The sequence below is a fragment of the Mustelus asterias genome, chromosome 3 (genome assembly GCF_964213995.1).
Source record: "Mustelus asterias chromosome 3, sMusAst1.hap1.1, whole genome shotgun sequence".
NCBI lineage: Eukaryota > Metazoa > Chordata > Chondrichthyes > Carcharhiniformes > Triakidae > Mustelus > Mustelus asterias.
Window position 1 is genome coordinate 11,306,066 of NC_135803.1, and position 23,062 is coordinate 11,329,127.

Consider the following 23,062-nt stretch of genomic DNA (forward strand, 5'->3'; position numbering starts at 1 on the left):
TTCTTTGTTCTTCTTTGTACTGGTAATTAATCTTCAGCAGAGACCAGTCCAGGAGCGTGGGTTTACCCAAATCCACCAACATTGGTAGTCACAATTCTCTACACAATGCAACTGACTTGTGAGAAAAATTACAGCTCATGGAATAAAGGGGAGAGTGAATACAAAATTGCCCGAATAATAGAAACCAGAGATTAAAGGTCATGGATATTTTTCGGGCTGGAGGAAGGTTTGTACTGATGTGTCCCAGGTATTGGCACCTTTGCTTTTCCTGTTATATATTAATGATCAACTCCATCCTCCCTCATAAGACAGACCGTCCAATGCAGTAATCAAACTAGTTAACCTTCTAAGGACAGCATAGTGGCAGAGTGGTTAGCTGCCTCACAACGTCAGACCTGGGTTCAATTCCAGTCTCGGTTCACTGTCTGTCTGTGTGGAGTTTTTACATTCTCCCCATGTCTGTGTGGGTTTCCTCTGGGTGCTCCTGTTTCCTCCCACAGTCCAAAGGTGTGCGGGTTAGGTGGTTCGGTCATGATAAATTGCCCCTTAATGTCAGGGGGATTAGCAGGGTAAATACATGGGGTTACGGGGATAGGGCCTGGGTAGGATTGTCGGTGCAGGCTCAATGGGCTGAATGGCCTCTTTCTGCATTTTATGGATTCTATGATTCTATCACCTCTCATTCTTCTAAACTCCAGGCGTATCAGCCTAACCTGCTCAATCTTTCCCCGTCAGACAGCCCCTTCAGCCTAGGAATCAAACAGGTTAATCTTCTCTGCAATAAATCCAATGTACCCTTCCTTAAATAAGGAGACTAATATTCTAGGTGTGGTCTCACCAATGCTCTGTACTGTTGGAGCAAGACTTGTCAGCTTTTATACTCCAACCCCCTTACAATAAAGGCCAACATTCCATTTGCCTTCCCAATTACTCGCTGTACCTGCAATGCTAGCTTTTAGCATTTGTTTTCTCTGTGTTAGACAGCAATAAGCCAATAAGGTACAGCATTGCTGAATGACAAAGGACTCTGTTCCCTGCAAGAGGGAACTATTTAAAACCTGTACCACTAGAACGATAACAAATGAACTTGATTGCTGGCACTAGCCTCGGTGGCGTACGCTGTGTGCTGCATATCAATAACACGGATCACTGAGGTTCCTTTGCAAAACAGAAAGTAACTCCAGAGAGAATGTGGTGTACCTAATGCTGGACTAGGCCCAGGTAGCCATTACTTACACTAAGTGACTCATGCAGTTTGGCCACAGGGTTGCATTATGGAGAGCAGAACCTCTCGGTTAAAAGGGTCACAGCCCTCCAAAACAAATCAGCACAAAATCTTCCTTTTTCTTTTCCTCATGAGGAAAGCGAGGCACAAAAGTCACGTCAACATCATCGCCACCACGTCACCTCGGGGTGAGGGACTGACACACTTCGAAACAATGCTATTTAGTTTCATTTTGTCTTGGCCAACTTCCCATTGTGCACTGTACTATTCTAAAGCAACAGTTAATCCCGTTGGAACTCCCTTTGCAGACACATGAGGGGAAAGAAAAGAGCACAAGATCAGGAACAGGCCATTCAGCCCTTCACACTGGTTCTACCAGGAACAGGCAGCAAAGAGGGCAAATGGTATGTTGGTCTTCATAGCGAGAAGATCTGAGTTTAGGGATAGGGATGTTTTGCTGCAATTGTTTAGGGCATTGGTGAGGCCACACCTGGAGTATTGTGTGCAGTTTTGGTGTCCTTACCTGAGGAAGGATATTCTTGCTATAGAGGGAGCGCAGCGAAGGTTTACCAGGCTGATTCCTGGGATGGCAGGTCTGTCATATGAGGAGAGACTAAGTCGGTTAGGATTATATTCCTTGGAGTTTAGAAGAGTGAGAGGGGATCTCATAGAAACTTATAAAATTTTAATAAGATTAGACAGAGTAGATACAGAATGTTCCTGATGGTGGGGGAGTACAGAACTCAAGGTCATAGTTTGAGGAAAAGGGGTAAACCTTTTAGGATTGAGGTGAGGAGAAATTTCTGCCACCCTACATGTGACCCTACACCCACAGCAATGCGGCTCACTCTTAACTGCCCCGCTGAAATGTCCCAGCAAGCTCCTCGGTTCAAGGGGCAATTAAGGATGGGCAACAAATGGCGTCGTCAGCAACGCTCATGTGAAGGATTAAATAAACATTTAAAAATGGGCGTCACTGACTGGCCAGCGTTTATTGTCCATCCCTAGCTGCCCGAGGGCAGTTGAGAGTCAACCACATTGTCATAGTCCTGGAGTCACATGTAGGTCCGACCAGGCAAGGATGGCAAATTTCCTTCCCTAAAGGATCTTGGGTTTTTCCGACAATCGACAATGGTTTCATGGTCATCAGTAGATTCTTAATTCCAGATATTTTTTATTGAATTTAAATTCCACCAACTGCCATGGCGGGATTCAAACCTGGGTCCCCAAAACATTAGCTGAGTTTCTGAATTAATAGTCTCGTGATAATACCACTGGGCCACTGCCTCCCTGAGGCATCTTCGATTCAGGCCCAAACAGCATCGTGTATATAGATGGATTATCTGGATGTTTCCAATGCTGCGATGATACAGATGGTGGATGGGTGTACCTGGCAAAGTCCAGTCTGCCGCGGTTGGGCAGGTTCCCTTGTTTAGTTCTGGGCCCCCCCCCGTGTTGTGGGCTGAGATCGTTCAGACTGTTCAGTGACGGTTGTGCCTCTGCAGGGCCGCACGGTGATTTGGGTTGTCCAGAACGGTGATGCTCGTGGAGAATGCGTCCGAGCAGCCTGATAACAGAGCTTTCCTGCGCTCTAATCATACTAATGCTCTGGGGACCCGGGTTCGAATTCCGTCATGGCAGATGGTGGAATTTGAATTCCAATATAAAAAATTAAGAATCTACTGATGACCATGAAACCATTGTTGATTGTTGGAAAAACCCAAAACCCATCTGGTTCACTAATGTCCTTTAGGGAAGGAAATCTGCTGTCCTTATCCCGGTCTGCCCGACATGTGACTCCAGAGCCACGGCAATGTGGTCAACTCTCAACTGTCCTCAGGCAACCAGGGATGGGCAATAAATGCTGGCCAGCCAGCGACACATCTCACGATTGAATAAAAAAAAGGTTGAGAAGGTGAGGCCTTTATGAATAACCTCAGCCAGTACAGGAATTGAACCCGTGCTGATGTTGCCATGCTGCAGTCTCGCTAACTGAGCTAAACTGACCCCAGTCAGTTCCCTACAAGTATGGACATCCTGAGGCAATATCATCCCAGAAATATCAGGTTTCAAAGTTTGTTGAGTGTCATGTGTTTGGGCCAAAGATCAGCTTGGGGAGTATCCATCAGCTTTCTCTTGTACAGATGATGGAAAATCACCGTTGACATCTTTTCCAGGGCTTTTGGTCTGACCATCCTTGTGGCTCCTGCTCTGCCCAAGACCGCAAGGAACTACAAAAGGTCGTGGATGTAGCCCAGTCCATCACGCAAACCAACCTCCCATCCATTGACTCTGTCTACACTTCCCGCTGCCTCGGCAAAGCAGCCAACATAATTAAGGAGCCCACACACCCCGGACATTCTCTCTTCCACCTTCTTCCGTCGGGAAAAAGATACAAAAGTCTGAGGTCACGTACCAACCGACTCAAGAACAGCTTCTTCCCTGCTGCTGTCAGACTTTTGAATGGACTTACCTTGCATTAAGTTGATCTTTCTCTACACCTTAGCTATGACTGTAACACTACATTCTGCACTCTCTCGTTTCCTTCTCTATGAATGGTATGTTTTGTCTGTATAGCGCGCAAGAAACAATACTTTTCCCTGTATGTTAATATATGTGACAATAATAAATGAAAACAAAATCAAAAATGGTTGGGGAAAAACTTTGAAACAAGATGGGGGAAAATCACCGTTGACATCTTTTCCAGGGTTTTTGTTCTGACCATCCTTGTGTGCTAATCTAACGATTTTGGAGTTTATCAACACCTTTCCTTCAAGTGAATTTAAGTGAGTGCTGCACACTGGCTCCTCCAGAGGTGATATAGTGTTGCCTCTGAAAGTTGGCATTGTGAGCAGCCACTTTGTACGCGTTAAGCTCGGTCACAAACACTTGCAGCATGATGAACAATACACCATTAACAAAGATACACAAAGACAATGGTTACCTTCCCCATCGAACGGGCCCTGCGCAGGAAGCTGCTTCTTCTCATATTCCTTGCCGCAGGAGGAAAGAAAAAGAAAGGCGAGTTAGTGTCGGCAATCACTTTTCTACCTGTAATAGTTCACTGCACTTCAGAGGAAACATAGGAAGAGGAGAGAGAGGAAGAAGTCATGAGGAATAGAAAAAAGACAAACAGAGAGAGAGCATAGTGGAAAAACAATTAAACAACCTGCATCTATGAGGCACCTGTCACAACCTGAGGATATCTGAAGGCAGGTTTCACAGTCAATGAAATACACTCCAAGGTGTAATCACTGTTGTAATGTGGGAAATTAAGCAATCCCTTTGCAAACCACAAACTCCCACAGACAACAATGTGATAATCAGCAGACATTAGTTTTTATTATTCCATCCTCTGCCCTCCACCATGGCAAGCTTGTTTGCGGGGGACATTTAATCAGGTGGGGGGTGGTAAGTGGAGACCCCCTACCTCCATCTTCCTGCCTCCACCCTATTCAATCCATGGAAGGCCTGTGAATGGCCTTCCAGCTCTGCCGTCAAATTGAGGTCCATACTTGACAAATGAAGGCCCATTTAAGAGCTGCATTCTGCTGACGCCTGTGGGGGAGAATATGGAGGTCGACAGATGGGGCTGTCTGGCAGGAGGCTTCTCAAGCAAGCCCATGCGGGGTTGCTTATGGACATCAGGGGGTAGGAGAAGGGGGTGGTCTCGTTCAGTGCCTGACCAAGGGATCTAGCATCAGGAAGGTTAACCGCCCCGGACCTTGCTGTTAACCGCCCTGGACCTTGCTGTTAACCGCCCTCCCTTGTAACCCCATATTGGTAAAATATTGGATTGTTGAATTTATCATTTTTATATGTCTTTATTACGTTATACACGTTTGTAAGGAGAAAGCAGAGATTTAAAGTGATTTTCAAAAGAAGCAAATATGATTTGTGAAAAGACTTTTTCCAGACAGGAAGACAGACAGACAGACTTTTTCACACAGCGAGCGGTTGGGGTCTGGAATGCACTGCCTGGAAGTTTGGTGGAGGCAGGTTCAATCTAGGCATTCAAGAGGGCATTGGATGATTATTTGAATAGAAACAATGTGCAGGGGTATGGGGGGAAAGGCAGGAGAATGGCACTGAGCCCTCATGCTCATTTGGTGAGCTAGTGCAGACACAATGGGCCAAATGGCCTCCTTCTGTGCTGCAACAATTCAGTGATTCCATGATTTAGTATGGGACTCATAGTTGGGAGAGGACCATATGACTATTTGAACCAATCAAATATACATGATCAGACTTTATGCCACTTGGCACTTGTACATTAAATTGGAATATCCAAACAAATTTGTTTACTGATTTTTTATTTCTTCATTCATGGGATCTGGGTGTTGGCTAGTCCAGTATTTATGCAAGATAGTGAATTTATTGTCAAAAACAAGGGAAAGACAAGGCAAAAATAAATAAACAAATAGAGTGATAGATAAATAGATAGATAGACAGACAGACGGACGGATAAATAGTCAGACAGACAGACAGACAGGTAGATAGATAGAGAGACGGATGGATAGACAGACAGACAGACACAGACAGACAGACAGATAGATAGATAGACAGACAGACAGATAGCTAGATAGACAGACAGATAGCTAGATAGACAGACAGACAGACAGACAGATAGAAAGGCAGATCCAGAGCAGAAAGATAAATGGACAGGCAGATAGAAAGAGCAATACTTTGATTGATAATTTCCTCATCTTTCGCCAAGTTGGTTTCTCTGATAGATGTAACATCCAACGTCACACTGTCTTATGATATGAATCATAGAATCATAGAACCACTACAGTGCAGGAGAGGCTATTCAGCCCATCGAATCTGCACTGACTCTCTGACAGAGTACCTTGCCCAGGCCCTCTCCCCTGCCCTATCCCTGTAACCCCACACATTTACCCCACTAATCCCTCTAACCTACACATCTTGGGACACTAAGGGCCTGATTTTACCAAAACTTCACGCCCGAAATTACGGTAAAGTTGGGCGTCGGGCCTATACCTCGATCTGTACCCGATTCCGAGCAGATCGCGGCTTTACCGACACCCGACTCGGGCGCGGGTCTGGCAAATCGGGCGGCCCGACGATTTAAATGCATTTGCATGCATTTAAATCGACTTAATGAACCGCGCGCCCAACTCTACCGCCAAATCCCACTTTACCGTCTTCTGGCCCGATCCGCGTCCGCGCTGTTACCGACCTGCAAAATAAAAGTCTGAAGTCGCCGCTGCAGCCTCCGAAGAGCGGGGTCAGAGACTGCAACGGCTCCCTGACCCAGGTCATCCTCTGGTCGGGGCGGGAGGAGGAGAGGGGGTGTGACGTCTCATCCCCGGGGGGGGGGGGGGTGGGGGGTGACGTCTCATCCCCTTGGTGGGGGGAGGGGTTGGGAGGGGAAGGGGTGAGACATCACACCCCCTCTCTTCCCACCCCTCACCCCCAGGGGATGAGACGTCCAGCCGCGGATCTATCTGATGTCCAGATCCGGCACTTAGACACAAAATGGTAAAATTCCCCCCAAGATTCAATTTAGTGTGACCAATCCACCTAACCCGCACATCTCCGTGGTATGGGAGGAAATGGAGCACCCGGAGGAAATCCACACAGACACGGGGAGAACGTGCAGACTCCACACATACAGACCGGAATCGAACCTGGATCCCTAGTGCTGTGAGGCAGCAGTGCTAACCACTGCGCCACCCTATGCTCAATGTTGTAATGGTAAAATGAAATTGAGGTGCTGATCAACCACAAACAGACTGAAGGGCAGAACAGGCTCGAGGGGCTGAATGGCCTCCCTCTGTTCCAGGAGCTTTAACCATTTTATACCAACTCTTTGTTTCTGGAGCCCTCCCCGAGGCAGCACAGCTTTGGATTAAAAACCAAACCCATTCTCATGATCTGCCCTCTCTCCGTTTCATTCAGTCTGACCCCAAGAGGCAGAAGGACCAGGACTCAAGGATTTCCTTTCAACACAGCTTCTCAAATAAAAAACACTTAACTGAAAAGTCAACAAAGAGAAACACAAGCAGTTTCAGCAGTCATTCTCGCTATCCCTGTTATAAATATTCATGGCTTTGCTGCTTTAGACGATACCTCAGTACGTTCGGTATAAACGGCGGAATTGATTTTCAAGAACGTGAAGAAAGTAAAAATGTGGAGAGATAAGAGAAGCTGGCATTATTCTCTCCACAGCATGGAAGGTTAACGGAAGATTTAAGAGAGGTGCCCCAGATTGAGGCAGTAGGGTTGGTGAGCAGTGCGTGCAGATTTAAGATAATTAATGAAAAGGAGAGGGGAATGAGGAGAATTTGTTTTTTTGTAATAACGCGCTCTCAAATGCGATGCCTGAACAGGTGACAGAAGCAGGATAAATAATAACTTTCGAAGAGGGAATTGGAAAAATAGGAAACATTGGAGGGCTGTGCAGCAAGGGCAAATGAAATGGGACTAATTGTGACATTCTCAAAGAGCTGCCTGAGGCACGATAGGCTGTATTCGGAACGTCATCCAGTGGGAGTGCAATGTGGGAGATGGTGTGAGATGGCGAGTGGATCTGATTTGCGCTGCGTCCAATCTTCAGGCAATTCAAAGCAAAAAATCAGGAGGATCCCAAATCCGCTGCTCGGTTTGGTGTCCTGCTCAAGAAAGGGGGGGGGGGAGCCTCATAAAAACTGCTCTCTGAAGTAAAATAAAAGGCTACAAGGTCGGCCTGATGACTAGTGTAGCAGAGACATAAGGAGCAGATTAATTTTAGTATCAATCCTATAGTTAATTGCAGGAGTTCATACGGATCAAGCGATTGAGGCGTTCAACCTAACTCATTGATCCATAGAATGCCTACAGTGCAGAAAGAGGCCATTCGGCCCATCGAGCCAGCACTGACCACAATCCAACCCAGGCCTTATTCCCATAACCTCACGTATTAACCTTCCTAATCCCCCTGACACTAAGGGGCAATTGAGCATGGCCAATAAACCTAACCTGCACATCTTTGGACTGTGGGAAGAAACCGGAGCACCCGGAGGAAACCCACGCAGACACGGAGAGAAGGTGCACACAGACAGTGACCCAAGGCCAGAATTGAACCCGGGTCCCTGGCGCTGTGAGGCAGCAGTGCTAACCACTGTACCACCATCACAGACTATCACCTCAGAGTCAAGATGTTGTCAGTTCAGGTCTCACTCCAGCACCTCAGACATCTAATCCAGGCTGACACTCCCCGTTGCGGCACTGAGGGAGTGCTACACTGTTGAAGATGCTATCTTTTGGATGAGGCGCTAAACAAAGGCTTGTTTAGGTGGCACCAGTTCAAAGAAGGAGTGGTGCTTTATCCCCAATGTCCTGGACAGTGTCTGTTGCTCAACCAGCATTGTGAGAAAACATAATGAGTGGAATTTTCCATCCTCGCAGGCATGTGACGCCACTATGCCTTCAAGAAATATATTTTAATGATATTCTCTGCAGTTTTTTTTTAAACAAGCCTCGCCTTTTTGTTATTGGAGCCCTGCTGTCTGTACCAATGTCCTCTAATTGTTGCTGAAGCAATATAACGGGAATCTTGTTCATTTTTAATCTGGGCCTAATGCAGTGTCCTGGAATTTTATGACCCTTTTGGGAATTGTCAATTTGCGACTGATCAGATGCCTTGGGATAATGTTTTTCTCAAAGGAGAGATCCTAAGGAGAAATCCTCAGGTCTTTACTTTTGTTTTGTCAGAAACTGTGTGGACTGCAGCTGAAAGCAGTGTTTTTGTCTCTCTCCCTGCTACTGGAAATTCTGCTGTTGGTGGCTGGCTAACTCGAAGCAAGTAGTGTCTCTGTCTCTCGAGAGGTGTGCTGAAAGTTCTAAGGCCGGAAAGCCTCAGCGTTTCAATTCCAGATCCAAAGGACTAATTCACAGCAGGTGTTGCAAAGCTGCAAACTCCAGCATCACGTGAGCATACTTACTTTCTGTGCCAAGCCTAGAACGGGGTGTATATTTGTGGGTTTTGTTTGATTTGGAATAGTATATTCAGCTGATAAGGTTTATACCATATCACTGGTAAGTTATTGCTGACTTTTCTCACTAAATGTTAAAACTTCTGGTCTAGGCTGACTTCACAAAATACCTTGGAGTTTCTGACCTGGATTAGAATAGGCCCGAAGGCTGGAAATTCCCGCCTGAGGTCAGCGGACCTTTAAATGGCCCGTTGAAATCTCTGTCCCAGCCCATTACGATTCCTGCAGCTGGTGGGAAGGGAAATTCTTGGCCATTATCTGGTCTTCATCTGCTTACAGGATCCTGCTGTGCACAAACTTGGCTGCCATGTTTCCTGCAGTATAGAATGTTGACACTTCAAAAGGTACTTCATTGGCTGAGAAGTGCTTTGGGACATCCCAAGGTGGCGAAAGGCGCTATAACAATGCAAGATCTTCCTCCTTCCTATTATTAATGCAACCAGATTGCAAAACGGAGCTGAGGCCTGAACAGGAGCAGGGGGTTAGAATGATCACAGAAAAATTAAAAAAAAACAGAGAGGGCTCCCACCCCTAATCATGAGCCCGGGACACAAGTACACAAAAATATCAGCAGGAGAAGACCACTCGGCCCATCGAGCCTGCTGCAACATTCAATACCATCATGGCTGATCTTGGGCTTCAATTCCACTTTCTTGCCCGCTCCCCATGCCCCTTAGTTCCCCCAAAGACCAAGGATCTGTCTATCCCAGTCTTAAATGTATTGAATGACAGGACCATCCACAACTCTCCGGGCTAGAGAATTCCAAAGATTCACAACCCTTCTACTGAAGTAATTCCTCCTCATCTCAGTCCTAAATAATCCGCCCCATTTCCTGAGACTGTGCCACCCCACCACCAATTCCCCGACCATAAAAACAATCTCACAGCGTCCACCCTATGGAGGCCTGTCAGAGTTATGTTGGTTTCAGTGAGATCTCCTCTCATTGAGAACATAGGCCCCAATTTATTCCGCTTCTATATCACCTGCCAACACCTTCAATCCAGACACCAATTTAGCGAACCTTTGCAGTAGCCCCTCCAATGCACCTGAGGAGTGGTGTGAGGGCAAGTGACCTCACCCAACAAGGCTTTTCAGCCATGGAAACCATCACAATTGATCCTGTTGTCACCCATTTACAAATACAGATGATCACAATTGTTTTTAGAGGAGATTCTGGTGCACAGATCTGATGCTGCATATCCTGTAGTATAACACAAACTGCATATCAAAAATACACCACTGGCCATAAAGCACTTTGGGACATCCTGCGATCACAAGAGGCACTGTAGAAATGTGAATTATTTCGTAGCTCTGGAGCGGCATGGTGACACAGTGGTTAGCACTGCTGCCTCACAGTTCCAGAGACCCAGTTCCATTCCCGCCTTGTGTGGAATTTGCACCTTCTCCCTGTGTCTGCATGGGTTTCCTTCGGGTGCTCCAGTTTCCTCCCAAAGATCATAGAATCGTAGAGTCATAGAAAGCATACAGTGCAGAAGGAGCCCATTTGGCCCATCGAGTCTGCATCGAAAACAATCCCACCCAGGCCTTATCCCCATGATCCCACATAGTTACCCTGCTAATCCCCCTGACACTATGGGGCAATTTAGCATGGTCAATCCACCTAACCTGCACATCTTTGGACTGTGGGAGGAAACCGGAGCACCCAACAGAAATCCACACATACACGGGGAGAACTTGCAAACTCCACACAGTCACTCAAGGCCGGAATTGAACCCCGGTCCCTGGTGCTGTGAGGCAGCAGTGCTAATCACTGTGATGTGCAGGTTAGGTCGATTGGCCATGCTAAATTGCCCCTTTGTGACCAAAGATGTGCAGGTTAGGTGGATTGGCCTTGCTAAATAGCTCCTTAGCGTCCGAAGAAGTGCAGATTAGGGGGAAAATTAGTGGGGTAAATATGTGGCGTTTCGGGGATAGGGCCTAGATGCGATGCTCTGTCAGAGAGTCAGTGTGGACCCGATGGGCTGAATGGCCTCCTTCTGCACTGGAGGGATTCTATGATTCTCTGCACCTCAGACTTTGCCTCCCAGAAGCCTCTCAGCGTGATGGTGATAATGGCAGCAACCTTGACCTCTGAACCCTTCCTTTTCAGTGAAAAACATTGATTGGAGCACAATACTGCAACAGAAAGGGGCCGACAATTTGCCAGCAGCGCAGATTTCCCACACTGGCCAGGCACGACTGAGCACAGGAGGCTAAATTTGGCAACGGACTGCAGTCCCAGAGAGAATACTGGGAGTTGGCAAAGTCTCAGCAGAATGCCTCCTCAGCGTGCTACCCTGCGATGGTTTTGAACACTGTGCTGGGCAAAGTGCCCAGGGGGCGGAGGAAAAACTGCCAGCTTCCTGGGAATCCTTCAAACTTGTAAAAGCCACAGCCCGTCTGTTAAATTCACAGTCAGCAGCACTTGTTAAAGTAGTACGGTTCTTTAAAGGAATCATTAAAGTATTTTGGCTTTGTTTAGATGCATACATGTGCTTTTGATGGCTGATAACATAAGTGCCCGAACAGTTTTGCATTTTTGCACACGGCATTAGTTTAACGTTTATTTATTAGTGTCACAAGTAGGCTTACGTTAACACTGCAATGAAGTTGCCACACTCCGGCGCTTGTTCTGATACACTGAGGGAGAATTTAGCATGGCCAATGCACCTAACCAGCACGTCTTTCGGACTGTGGGAGGAAACCAGAGCACCCGGAGGAAACCCACGCAGACACGGGGAGAACGTACAGACTCTGCACAGACAGTGACCCAAGCCGGGAATCAAACCCGGGTCCCTGGAACCACTGTGCCGCCCAGTAGAGCCAGGGGTTGAATGTCCTACGCCTATGCTTAATGTCCTCTTTCCGGTGTTTAAAATCATGGAAAGATGAAGTACAGAAGGATGCCATTTGGCCCATGGAGGAACATGTCCATACACTGCACCTTTTATAACTAAAATCACAAAATGGCCAGCCATTCGCTGGTACACTCCCCGTGACTATCCCTTGACCAATCAAAATCCACCTGCCTATTTTGAACTTAAACAAAAGCTTGGCAATTAACTGTACCCTGGTGCATTCTCCATGGCAACGCCATGACCAATCAGAGTCCACTTGCCTGATTTGCACTTCAACAGAAGTTTGGCAATTAATTGTTCTCTGCATTCTCCATGGCAACGCGTCTACAAATCCGAGTCCATTTGCCAATCAATCTGCACCCCCTTCTTATACAGTATAAATTGATGTTTCTTTTACAACTACTATTCTTATGTATCTGTCCTGATAAATGAAAGATGAAAAACTTTGACAGCAAGAGTCTTTTTCAGCAATACTCAAGACCTTCTTTAAAACTGACTTCTTTGACCGTTATCTCTTTATTTGGTGGTTCTATGTCACATTTTATTTGGTAAGGCTCTTATGAGGGTAAGATTTATTTGGTTAAATTTGCAAAATGTTATGTTCAATAAATGCAAGTTATTGCTGTTGTTGAATATTCTATATTAACCATTACCAATGTGCCTGAGCTCAGCTTTAAGTTTAAGTTTATTTATTAATGTCACAAGCAAGGTTTACATTAACACTGCAATGAAGCTACGGTGAAAATCCCCTTGTCGCCACACTCCGGCGGCTGTTTGGGTCCACTGAGGGAGAATTTAGCGTGGCCAATGCACCTAACCAGCACATCTTTCGGACTGTGGGAGGAAACCAGAGCACCCGGAGGAAACCGTACAAACTCCGCACAGACAGTGACCCAAGCCAGGAATCGAACCCGGGTCCCTAGCACTGTGAGGCAGCTGTGCTAACCACTGTGTCACTGTGCCACCCGTCAGTGCTCTCATATCTGTGCCAAAATGATGTCTTTACAGGTAATCAAGTCTTAAAGGTACAGACAATGTGAGTGGAGAGAGGGTTAAGCACAGGTTAAAGAGATGTGTATTGTCTCGAGTTAGTAAGTTCTGCACACTTGAGGAGGGCCTCAACTGAGATCTTGGGTTCATGTCACACTATCTGTAACCCACGATTTGCCTGGGCTTGCAAAATCTCACTAACTCACATTGTCTGTACCTTTAAGACTTGATTACCTGTAAAAACTCGCATTCCAACCATTATTTTGTAAATTGAGTTTGTGTCCTTATATGCCCATTTTGTGAACAGAACTCCCACTTACCTGATGAAGGAGCAGCGCTCCAAAAGCTAGTGGGTTTTGCTACCAAATAAACCTGTTGGACTTTAACCTGGTGTTGTGAGAATTCTCACTGTGTTTACTCCAGTCCAACGCCGGCATCTCCACACAAATGTCGGAAACAGAGCAGCCATTTTGAACACAGCAAGCTCCCACTAGCAGAAATGAAATAAATGACCAGAGAATGGTTTGGGTGAGGGATAAATGATGGCTTTGACATGAGGAGAATTCCCCTACTCTTCTTCAAGTCTTGCTGAGAGATCAGTTACATCCATCTGAGAGGGCAGACAAAGCCTTGGTTGATTCCTCTTTCGAAAGATAGAATCTTAGAATCCCTATAGTGCAGAAGGAGGCCATTCGGCCCATCGGGCCTTCACTGACAATAATCCCACCCAGGTCCTTATCCCCATAATTGACCCTGCTAATTCCCCCGACACTAAGGGGCAATTCAGCATAGCCAATCAACCTATCCCACACATCTTTGGAGTGTGGAAGGAAACCGGAGCACCCGGAGGAAACCCACGCAGAAACGGGGAGAACATGCAGACTCCGCACAGACAGTCACCCGAGGCCGGAATTGAACCTGGCTCCTTGGTGCTGTGAGGCAGCGCTCCCTCAGTGTTTGTGGCAGATTAGAATATTCAATTCAAGCCTTGCAAATCCACAACTGTCTGAGTAAGAGGCATGGATGGCACCCACAAAGCCATGCACAGATGCTAAAACATGAACTAGATGGGGAGAGGATGTAGCCCCTTGTGGGAGAATCTGTAACTGGGGTCACTGTTTAAAAATAAGGGGTTGTCCATTTAAAACGGAGATGAGGCTAAATGTTTTCTCTCAGTGGGTCGAGAGTCTTTGGAACTCTCTTCCTGAAAAGGCAGTGAAAGCAGAACCTTTGATTATTTTTAAGGCAGAAGGAGGATAGATTTGTGGTAAGTGAGGGGGGTGATAGATTATCGGGGGTAGGCAGGATGCAGATCTGAGGTTACAATCAGATCAGCCCTGGTCTTATTAAATGGAGAGCAGGCTCAAGGGGCTAAATGGCCTACTCTTGCTCCTTGTTCATATGAACTAAACTTCTGTTTCTCCCAATGGTGGGGGAGTCCAAAACTCGGGGTCATAGTTTGAGGATCAGGAGTGAACCTTTTAGAACTGAGGTGAGGAGGGCGGTGAATGTGTGGAATTCACTACCGCAGAATATAGTTGAGGCCAAAACATTGTGTGATTTCAAGAAGAAATTAGATATAGCTCTTGAGCCTAAAGGGATCAAGGGACATAGAAGGACAGGAGTATCAGGATATTGAATTAGATGATCAGCCAAGATCAAAATGAATGGCGGAGGAGGCTCGAAGGGCCGAATATTATAGAATCATAGAATCCTACAGTGCAGAAGGAAGTCATTCATAGAGTCACAGACCCAACCTGTCCATACCGCCCTTTTTTTTTAAAACCCCTAAGCTAATCCCAATTGCCTGCATTTGGCCCATATCCCTCTATACCCATCGTATCCATGTAACTATCTAAATGCTTTTTAAAAGATAAAATTGTACCCGCCTCTACTACCTCTGGCAGCTTGTTCCAGACACTCACCAACCTCTGTGTGAAAAAATTGCCCCTCTGGACACTTTTGTATCTCTTCCCTCTCACCTTAAACCTTACACCTTAATCAGAAGGGGACCAATATCCTGGGGGGTAAATTTGCTAAGGCCATGCAGGGAGGTTTAAACTGATTCGGGGGGGGGGAGGGATCCTGAGTAGTGGGGCTGAAAGTGAGGGATGCATGGATGGGGACTGCAATGCACGGCATTGCAGAGGTGGGGTGGAGCAGGGTTTGAAATGTGTATACTTCAATGCCAGGAGTATTCGCAATAAAGTGGGTGAACTTGCAGCGTGGATCAGTACCTGGGACTTCGATGTTGTGGCTATTTCAGAGACATGGATAGAGCAGGGGCAGGAATGGATGCTGCAGGTCCCGGGGTTCAAATGTTTTAGTCGAAGTAGGGAAGGAGGTAGAAGAGGGGGAGGGGTAGCATTATTGGTCAGAGATTGTATCACAGTGTCAGAGAGGAGGTTTGATGAGGACTTATCTGTTGAGGTAGTATGGGCGGAGATTAGAAATAGGAGAGGAGAGGTCACCCTGTTGGGAGTCTTTTATAGACCTCCTAAAAGTTCTAGAGAGGTTGAGGAAAGGATTGCGGAGTCAATCCTGCTTAGGAGTGAAAGTAATAGGGCAATTGTTATGGGGGATTTTAACTTGACTAATATTGACTGGAATTGTTATAGCTCTAGCTCGTTAGAGGGGTCAGTTTTTGTTCAAAGCGTGCAGGAAGGTTTTTTGACTCAGTATGTAGACAGGCCAACTAGAGGTGAGGCTATATTGGATCTGGTGCTGGGAAATGAGCCAGACCAGGTGCTAGACTTGGAAGTTGGTGTGCATTTTGGTGATAGTGACCACAATTCGGTTACGTTCACCTTAGTGATGGAAAGGGATAGGCATGAACCTCGGGCCAGTGGTTTTAGCTGGGGGAAGGGTAATTATGAGGCTATTAGGAGAGAATTAGGAAACATAGGTTGGACTAGGAGATTACAGGGACTGGGAACGTCCGACATGTGGAGTTTTTTCAAGGAGCAGCTACTGCGAGTCTGTGATAGGTATGTCCCTGTCAGGCAAGGAGGAATTGGTAGGGCTAGGGAACCGTGGTGCACCAAAAAAGTTTCTTTGTTGGTTAAAAAGAAAAAGGAGGCTTATGTTCGGATGAGACGTGAGCACTCGGGTAGTGCACTAGAAAGCTTTAGATTGGCTAAGAGGGAGTTGAAGAGCGAGCTTAGAAGGGCTAAAAGGGGACATGAGAAGACTTTGGCGGATAGGGTTAAAGAGAATCCTAAGGCGTTCTATAGGTATGTCAAGAACAGAAGGTTGGTTAGGGCAAGTTTAGGGCCAGTTATAGATGGCAGAGGGAAGTTATGTGTGGAACCGGAGGAGATTGGTGAAGCATTGAACCAATATTTCTCTTCGGTGTTCACGCAAGGGGACATGAATATAGCTGAGGAGGACACTGGGTTGCAAGGGAGTAGAATAGACAGTATTACAGTTGATAAGGAGGATGTGCAGGATATTCTGGAGGGTCTGAAAATAGATAAATCCCCTGGTCCGAATGGGATTTATCCAAGGATTCTCTGGGAGGCAAGAGAAGTGATTGCAGAGCCTCTGGCTCTGATCTTCAGGTCGTCGTTGGCCTCTGGTATAGTACCAGAAGATTGGAGGTTAGCGAATGTTGTCCCATTGTTTAAGAAGGGGAACAGAGACTTCCCCGGGAATTATAGACCGGTGAGTCTCACTTCTGTTGTCGGCAAGATGTTGGAAAAAATTATAAGGGATAGGATTTATAGTTATTTGGAGAGTAATGAATTGATAGGTGATAGTCAGCATGGTTTTGTGGCAGGTAGGTCGTGCCTTACTAACCTTATTGAGTTTTTTGAGAAAGTGACCAAGGAGGTGGATGGGGGCAAGGCAGTGGACGTGGTATATATGGATTTTAGTAAGGCGTTTGATAAGGTTCACCATGGTAGGCTTCTGCAGAAAATGCAGATGTATGGGATTGGGGGTGATCTAGGAAATTGGATCAGGAATTGGCTAGCGGATAGGAAACAGAGGGTGGTGGTTGATAGTAAATATTCATCATGGAGTGCGGTTACAAGTGGTGTACCTCAGGGATCTGTTTTGGGGCCACTGCTGTTTGTAATATTTATTAATGATCTGGATGAGGGTATAGTTGGGTGGATTAGCAAATTTGCTGATGACACCAAAGTCGGTGGTGTGGTAGACAGTGAGGAAGGGTGTCGTAGTTTGCAGGAAGACTTAGACAGGTTGCAAAGTTGGGCCGAGAGGTGGCGGATGGAGTTTAATGCGGAGAAGTGTGAGGTAATTCACTTTGGTAGGAATAACAGATGTGTTGAGTATAGGGCTAACGGGAGGACTTTGAATAGTGTGGAGGAGCAGAGGGATCTAGGTGTATGTGTGCATAGATCCCTGAAAGTTGGGAATCAAGTAGATAAGGTTGTTAAGAAGGCATATGGTGTCTTAGCGTTTATTGGTAGGGGGATTGAATTTAGGAGTCGTAGCGTTATGTTGCAACTGTACACAACTCTGGTGCGGCCGCACTTGGAGTACTGTGTGCAGTTCTGGTCCCCACATTACAGGAAGGATGTGGAGGCTTTGGAGAGGGTGCAGAGGAGGTTTACCAGGATGTTGCCTGGTATGGAGGGGAGATCCTATGAGGAGAGGCTGAGGGATTTGGGATTGTTTTCGCTGGAAAGGCGGCGGCTAAGAGGGGATCTTATTGAAACATATAAGATGATTAGAGGTTTAGATAGGGTGGATAGTGATAGCCTTTTTCCTCTGATGGAGAAATCCAGCACGAGGGGGCATGGCTTTAAATTGAGGGGGGGTAGTTATAGAACCGATGTCAGGGGTAGGTTCTTTACCCAGAGGGTGGTGAGGGATTGGAATGCCCTGCCAGCATCAGTAGTAAATGCGCCTAGTTTGGGGGCGTTTAAGAGATCCGTAGATAGGTTCATGGACGAAAAGAAATTGGTTTAGGTTGGAGGGTCACAGTTTTTTTTTAACTGGTCGGTGCAACATCGTGGGCCGAAGGGCCTGTTCTGCGCTGTAATGTTCTATGTTCTATGTTCTATGCCCTCTAGTTTTAGACTCCCCTACCTTTGGGAAAAGATATTGACTTCTACCTTGTCTATGCCCCTCATTATTTTATAGACCTCTATAAGGTCACCCCTCAGCCTCCTACGCTCCAGAGAAAAAAGTCCCAGTCTATTCAGCCTCTCCTTATAACTCAATCCATCAAGTCCCGGTCGCATCCTAGTAAATCTTTTCTGCACTCTTTCTAGTTTAATAATATCCTTTCTATAATAGGGTGACCAGAATTGCACACAGTATTCTAAGTGTGGCCTTATCAATGTCTTGTACAACTTCAACAAGACGTCCCAACTCCTGTATTCAATGTTCTGACCGATGAAACCAAGCATCGGATGTTATAAGGATGATATATTGAATGCCTTCTTCACCACTCTGTCCACCTGTGACTCCACTTTCAAGGAGCGATGAACCTGTACCCCTAGATCTCTTTGTTCTGTAACTCTCCCCAACGCCCTACCATTAACTGAGTAAGTCCTGCCCTGGTTCAATCTTCCAAAATGCATCACCTCGCATTTGTCTAAATTAAACTCCATCTGCCATTCGTCAGCCCATTGGCCCAATTGATACAGCCCATTAAATCTGACCAACCACAATCCCACCCAGGCCCTATCCCCATAACCCCATGCATTTCCCGTAGCTAGTTCCCCTGGCACGAAGGGGCAATTTAGCATTCACCTGACCTGCACTTCTTTGGACTGTGGAAGGAAACCAGAGCACCCGAAGGAAACCCACACAGACACGGTGAGAATGTGCAAACTCCACACAGACAGTGACCCAAGCCGGGAATCAAACCCAGGGTCCCTGGCACTGTGAAGCAGCAGTGCTAACCACTGTGCCACCCCATGTCCTACTCCTACTTCTAGTTTCTATGTTTCTCAGAAGTCAATTCACCATTTGTCAGTGAACGCCCTATGATGCAGGCTCCTTCCATCCTTCTAACATCCTACATGTCGTCTGCAACACCTCGGAACCTCCCCATCAAACAATGTTGCCGCTGGTCACAGCCTCCACTTCTGCTGCATTTTATACGTCGGATGATGCCAGTGCATGACACCATATCAAGAAACGCTTCCTCCTACAGTCATCGCCTGTTCCAGCAGTGAAACAACCCCAAGCAGAAGGTCAAGAGGGTCTCGTTACAGAGAGAGACAATAGGAGACAGAGAAAAAAGTGAAACAGAGAGAGACAAGTCACTGTTTCTTTCTCCTAGTTTCTCAAAGAGAGAAAGACGAAAAGGGAGCGACGGAAAGAGAGAAAGAGAGTCAGAGGGAGACGGAGAAAAAGGGACAGAAATGGAACAGAAAGAGAGAGAGAGAGCGCTCAGCAAGAACAAGAAATGTGTTGTCCTGTGCAACATAATGAAACATGATGAAAAGAGTTGCAAGTTTCAGCGTCCCCACACCTGCAGCAAGCTTCATTTGCCAATGCAGGAGCCGGCTACGGCCCCAGCTGTTCCAGCAACTCAGCATGTCTCGAAAACATAGCCAAAGGCCAGCGCATACCACATAACTACTCAGCATTATGAAAAATTAAACCAACATAACCCCCCTACAAAAACTCTTGTCTCCCTGTCCCGCCCACTCTAGTTTGCTCCCCCACCACCCCCCCCACCCGCTGTCCCGTCTAGTTCAACAGGCAATGAGAGGCTGAGAAAGAGAGAGAAACACAGGGAAGGGGGGAAAGAGAGAGAGAGAGACTGTTCTGTGGCAATGTTCAAGGTTCATTCGAACTCCCTCTCCAATGTCAGCCCTCTGCAGTGAGTATCAGTGAAGTGTAAACTCGCAGGCAATGCCCAGAGCTGTGGCCAACTGTACTTCATCTGTCAACTGCACATTTGCACTCTGGAAAGGAAGTGGGAACAGGAACCCAGGCTGATTATTCCCATTCTCAGCTTCTCTGGGAAGACAAATAAATTCCACATCAGCAAAGGCTGAAGGATTGCACCTGGGATCTTCCTGATCCACTATTACACAGTGTTTTTCAGCCAATGTGTCATTAGGTTGCACAATAAAACTTAATTCAGAGCAGAGAGAGGCTGATTGGTGAACCAGTTCCCCTGATAAATATCTTTGAGCTGCCATTTCGGGCTGCATTCCAGTAGTGCCTTTCACAACCTGAGCATGTGGCATAGAGCCATTGCAGTACTTCCGAAGTCTAGTTACTGTTGTAATGCAGGAAATGTGGCAACCAGTTTGTGCACAGCAAGCTCCCATAAACAGCAGTGTGACAGTGTTAAGATAATCTGCTTTCTTATTGGTGACGTTGAATGAGAGTTAAATGCTGGCCAGAGTCACAGGGAGAGACCACCATCAAAATATTGTTCACTGTGTGTGTGTGTGTGTGTGTGTGTGCATGTGCGCGTGTGTGACAGTGTGTGTGTGTGCGTGTGTCTGTGCGTGTGTGTGTGCGCGCGCGTTAATGGGCATGTGTTTGTGTATGTTTGCGTGTGCATGCGTGTGTGATAATAGACGTGTATATGTGTGTGTGTGCATGATAGTGGATGCGTGTGTGTGCCTGTTTGTGCGCATGTGTGTGTGGGTATATGTGTGTTTGTGTGTATGTGTGTGTGTGTGCTTGTTAGTGGACAAGCGTTTGTGTATGTGTGTGTGTGTACATGTGCATATGTGTGTATGATAATGTAATTAGCGGGCCAGGACTGAATTGCACATCTCGTTTAAAAGGTGGCACCTCTGACGATGCAGCGCTCCCTTAGTACCACACGGGGAGTGTGGTACTTGCTATAGGGCTGCAACATATTGATGTCAAATCTCCACAAGGTGATTTTCTTGAGTAAGGGTCTTTATTGGGAGTAAATCATAGAATCATAGAAACCCTACAGTGCAGGAAGAGGCCATTCGGCCCATCGAATCTGCACCGACCACAATCCCACCCAGTCCCTACCCCCATATCCCTACATATCCCTAAAGTGCTAATGAATTTACACTGACATCTACACAGTAATGCTACAAACAGGAGACTAGAAGGATTCTGACCAACATTTGTCAGATTGTTGTCAGCACGATGTTCTGACTGCGTCTATTCACATCATGGTGGTCACCGGGCCTAATGGCACTGGGGGAAACTGAACTTCACTCAGTACAAAGGAGCCACGCATTCCAACCATTTCATTACCAAGGCAGTAATTACAGAGTAAAGTCGGCATTCTCTTGTTTTACATTAAAGGGTTGGGGTATGATTCACTGCTTTAGAGCAGCAATCTGTAATAGTGAGGATTATTCAGTCCAGACCTTCAATTAGTAGCACTGTTGCCATAGGCGACAGTCCAGATATAGAGAGCACTGTGGAACAGAAGGACCAACATAGTGACACAATCATGCCCTCTACCCTGGTTGGCGAGTTTGGGTTTGTGCTGGTGGATGCTCGTAGAATCATAGAAACCCTACAGTGCAGAAGGAGGTCATTCAGTCCATTGAGACAACAATCCTGCCTAGGCCCTATCCTAGCTGTATCACAGCTTGGTATGATTCCTGCTCTGCCCAAGACCGCAAGGAACTACAAAAGGTCGTGAATGTAGCCCAATCCATCACGCAAACCAGCCTCCCATCCATTGACTCTGTCTATACTTCCCGCTGCCTCGGCAAAGCAGGCAGCATAATTAAGGACCCCATGCACCCCGGACTTCTCTCCTCCACCTACTTCCTTCGGGAAAAAGATACAAAAGTCTGAGGTCACGTATCAACCGACTCAAAAACAGCTTCTTCCCTGCTGCTGTCAGACTTTTGAATGGACTTACCTTGCATTAAGTGGATCTTTCTCTACACCCTAGCTGTGACTGTAACACTACATTCTGCACTCTCTCGTTTCCTTCTCTATGAACGGTATGTTTTGTCTGTATAGCATGCAAAAAACAATACTTTTCACTGTATGTTAATACATGTGACAATAATAAATCAAATCAAATCCCCATAACGCCACATATTTACCCACTAATCCCTCTAACTTACGGATCCTAGGACACTAAGGGGCAAATGAGCATGGCCAATCAACCTAACCTGCATATCTTTGGACTGTGGGAGGAAACCGGAGCACCTGGAGGAAACCCACGCAGACACGGGGAGAATGTGCAGACGCCACACAGACAGTGACCCAAGCCAGGAATCGAACCCGGTTCGCTGGCGCTGTGACGCAGTGGTGCTAACAACAGTGCCGCCGTGCTGCCCCTGTTAGTAGGACCAGCACTGACGTATAGATAACAACTTAGTCAATCCTTGATTAAAAAGGGGCAGAGTAACTTCAAAGGACAGCTTTCAGTCTGGTCAGACTTAGAATTATAGAATCATATTGCATCAAGGGTGGCCATTCAGTCCATTGTGCCTGTGCCAGCTCTTTGAAAGAACGATCCAATTAGTTCCATTCTTTTCAAGTACTGATCCTATTCATGTTTGGAAAGTTACTATTGAATCTGCTTCCACCACCCTTTCAAGGAGCATACGACAGAGCATCAAATCCTGTTGCGTAAAAGAATAAAAATCTCATCTCCCCTTCAGGTCCTTTTGCCAGTTAATTTCAAGCGTCTATGATCATAGAACATAGAACATAGAACATAGAACAGTACAGCACAGAACAGGCCCTTCGGCCCACGATGTTGTGCCGACCTTCATCTGAAACCAAGATCAAGCTATCCCACTCCCTACCATCCTGGTGTGCTCCATGTGCCTATCCAATAACCGCTTAAATGTTCCTAAAGTGTCTGACTCCACTATCACTGCAGGCAGTCCATTCCACACCCCAACCACTCTCTGCGTGAAGAACCTACCTCTGATATCCTTCCTATATCTCCCACCATGAACCCTATAGTTATGCCCCCTTGTAATAGCTCCATCCACCCGAGGAAATAGTCTTTGAACGTTCACTCGATCTATCCCCTTCATCATTTTATAAACCTCTATTAAGTCTCCCCTCAATCTCCTCCGCTCCAGAG

General features: G+C 46.5%; 1 protein-coding gene across 3 annotated transcripts in view; it reads right to left on the minus strand.

Moving 5' to 3' along the window:
- LOC144486746 (rho guanine nucleotide exchange factor 26-like) overlaps positions 1–23,062 on the minus strand; it is a 204,128-nt gene that overhangs the window by 170,680 nt on the left and 10,386 nt on the right. For all 3 annotated transcript variants that reach the window (XM_078204785.1, XM_078204795.1, XM_078204777.1), the window contains exon 3: positions 4,170–4,218. In XM_078204785.1, coding sequence (XP_078060911.1) covers positions 4,170–4,218 — 49 coding nt within the window. The remainder of the gene's footprint in view (positions 1–4,169; positions 4,219–23,062) is intronic.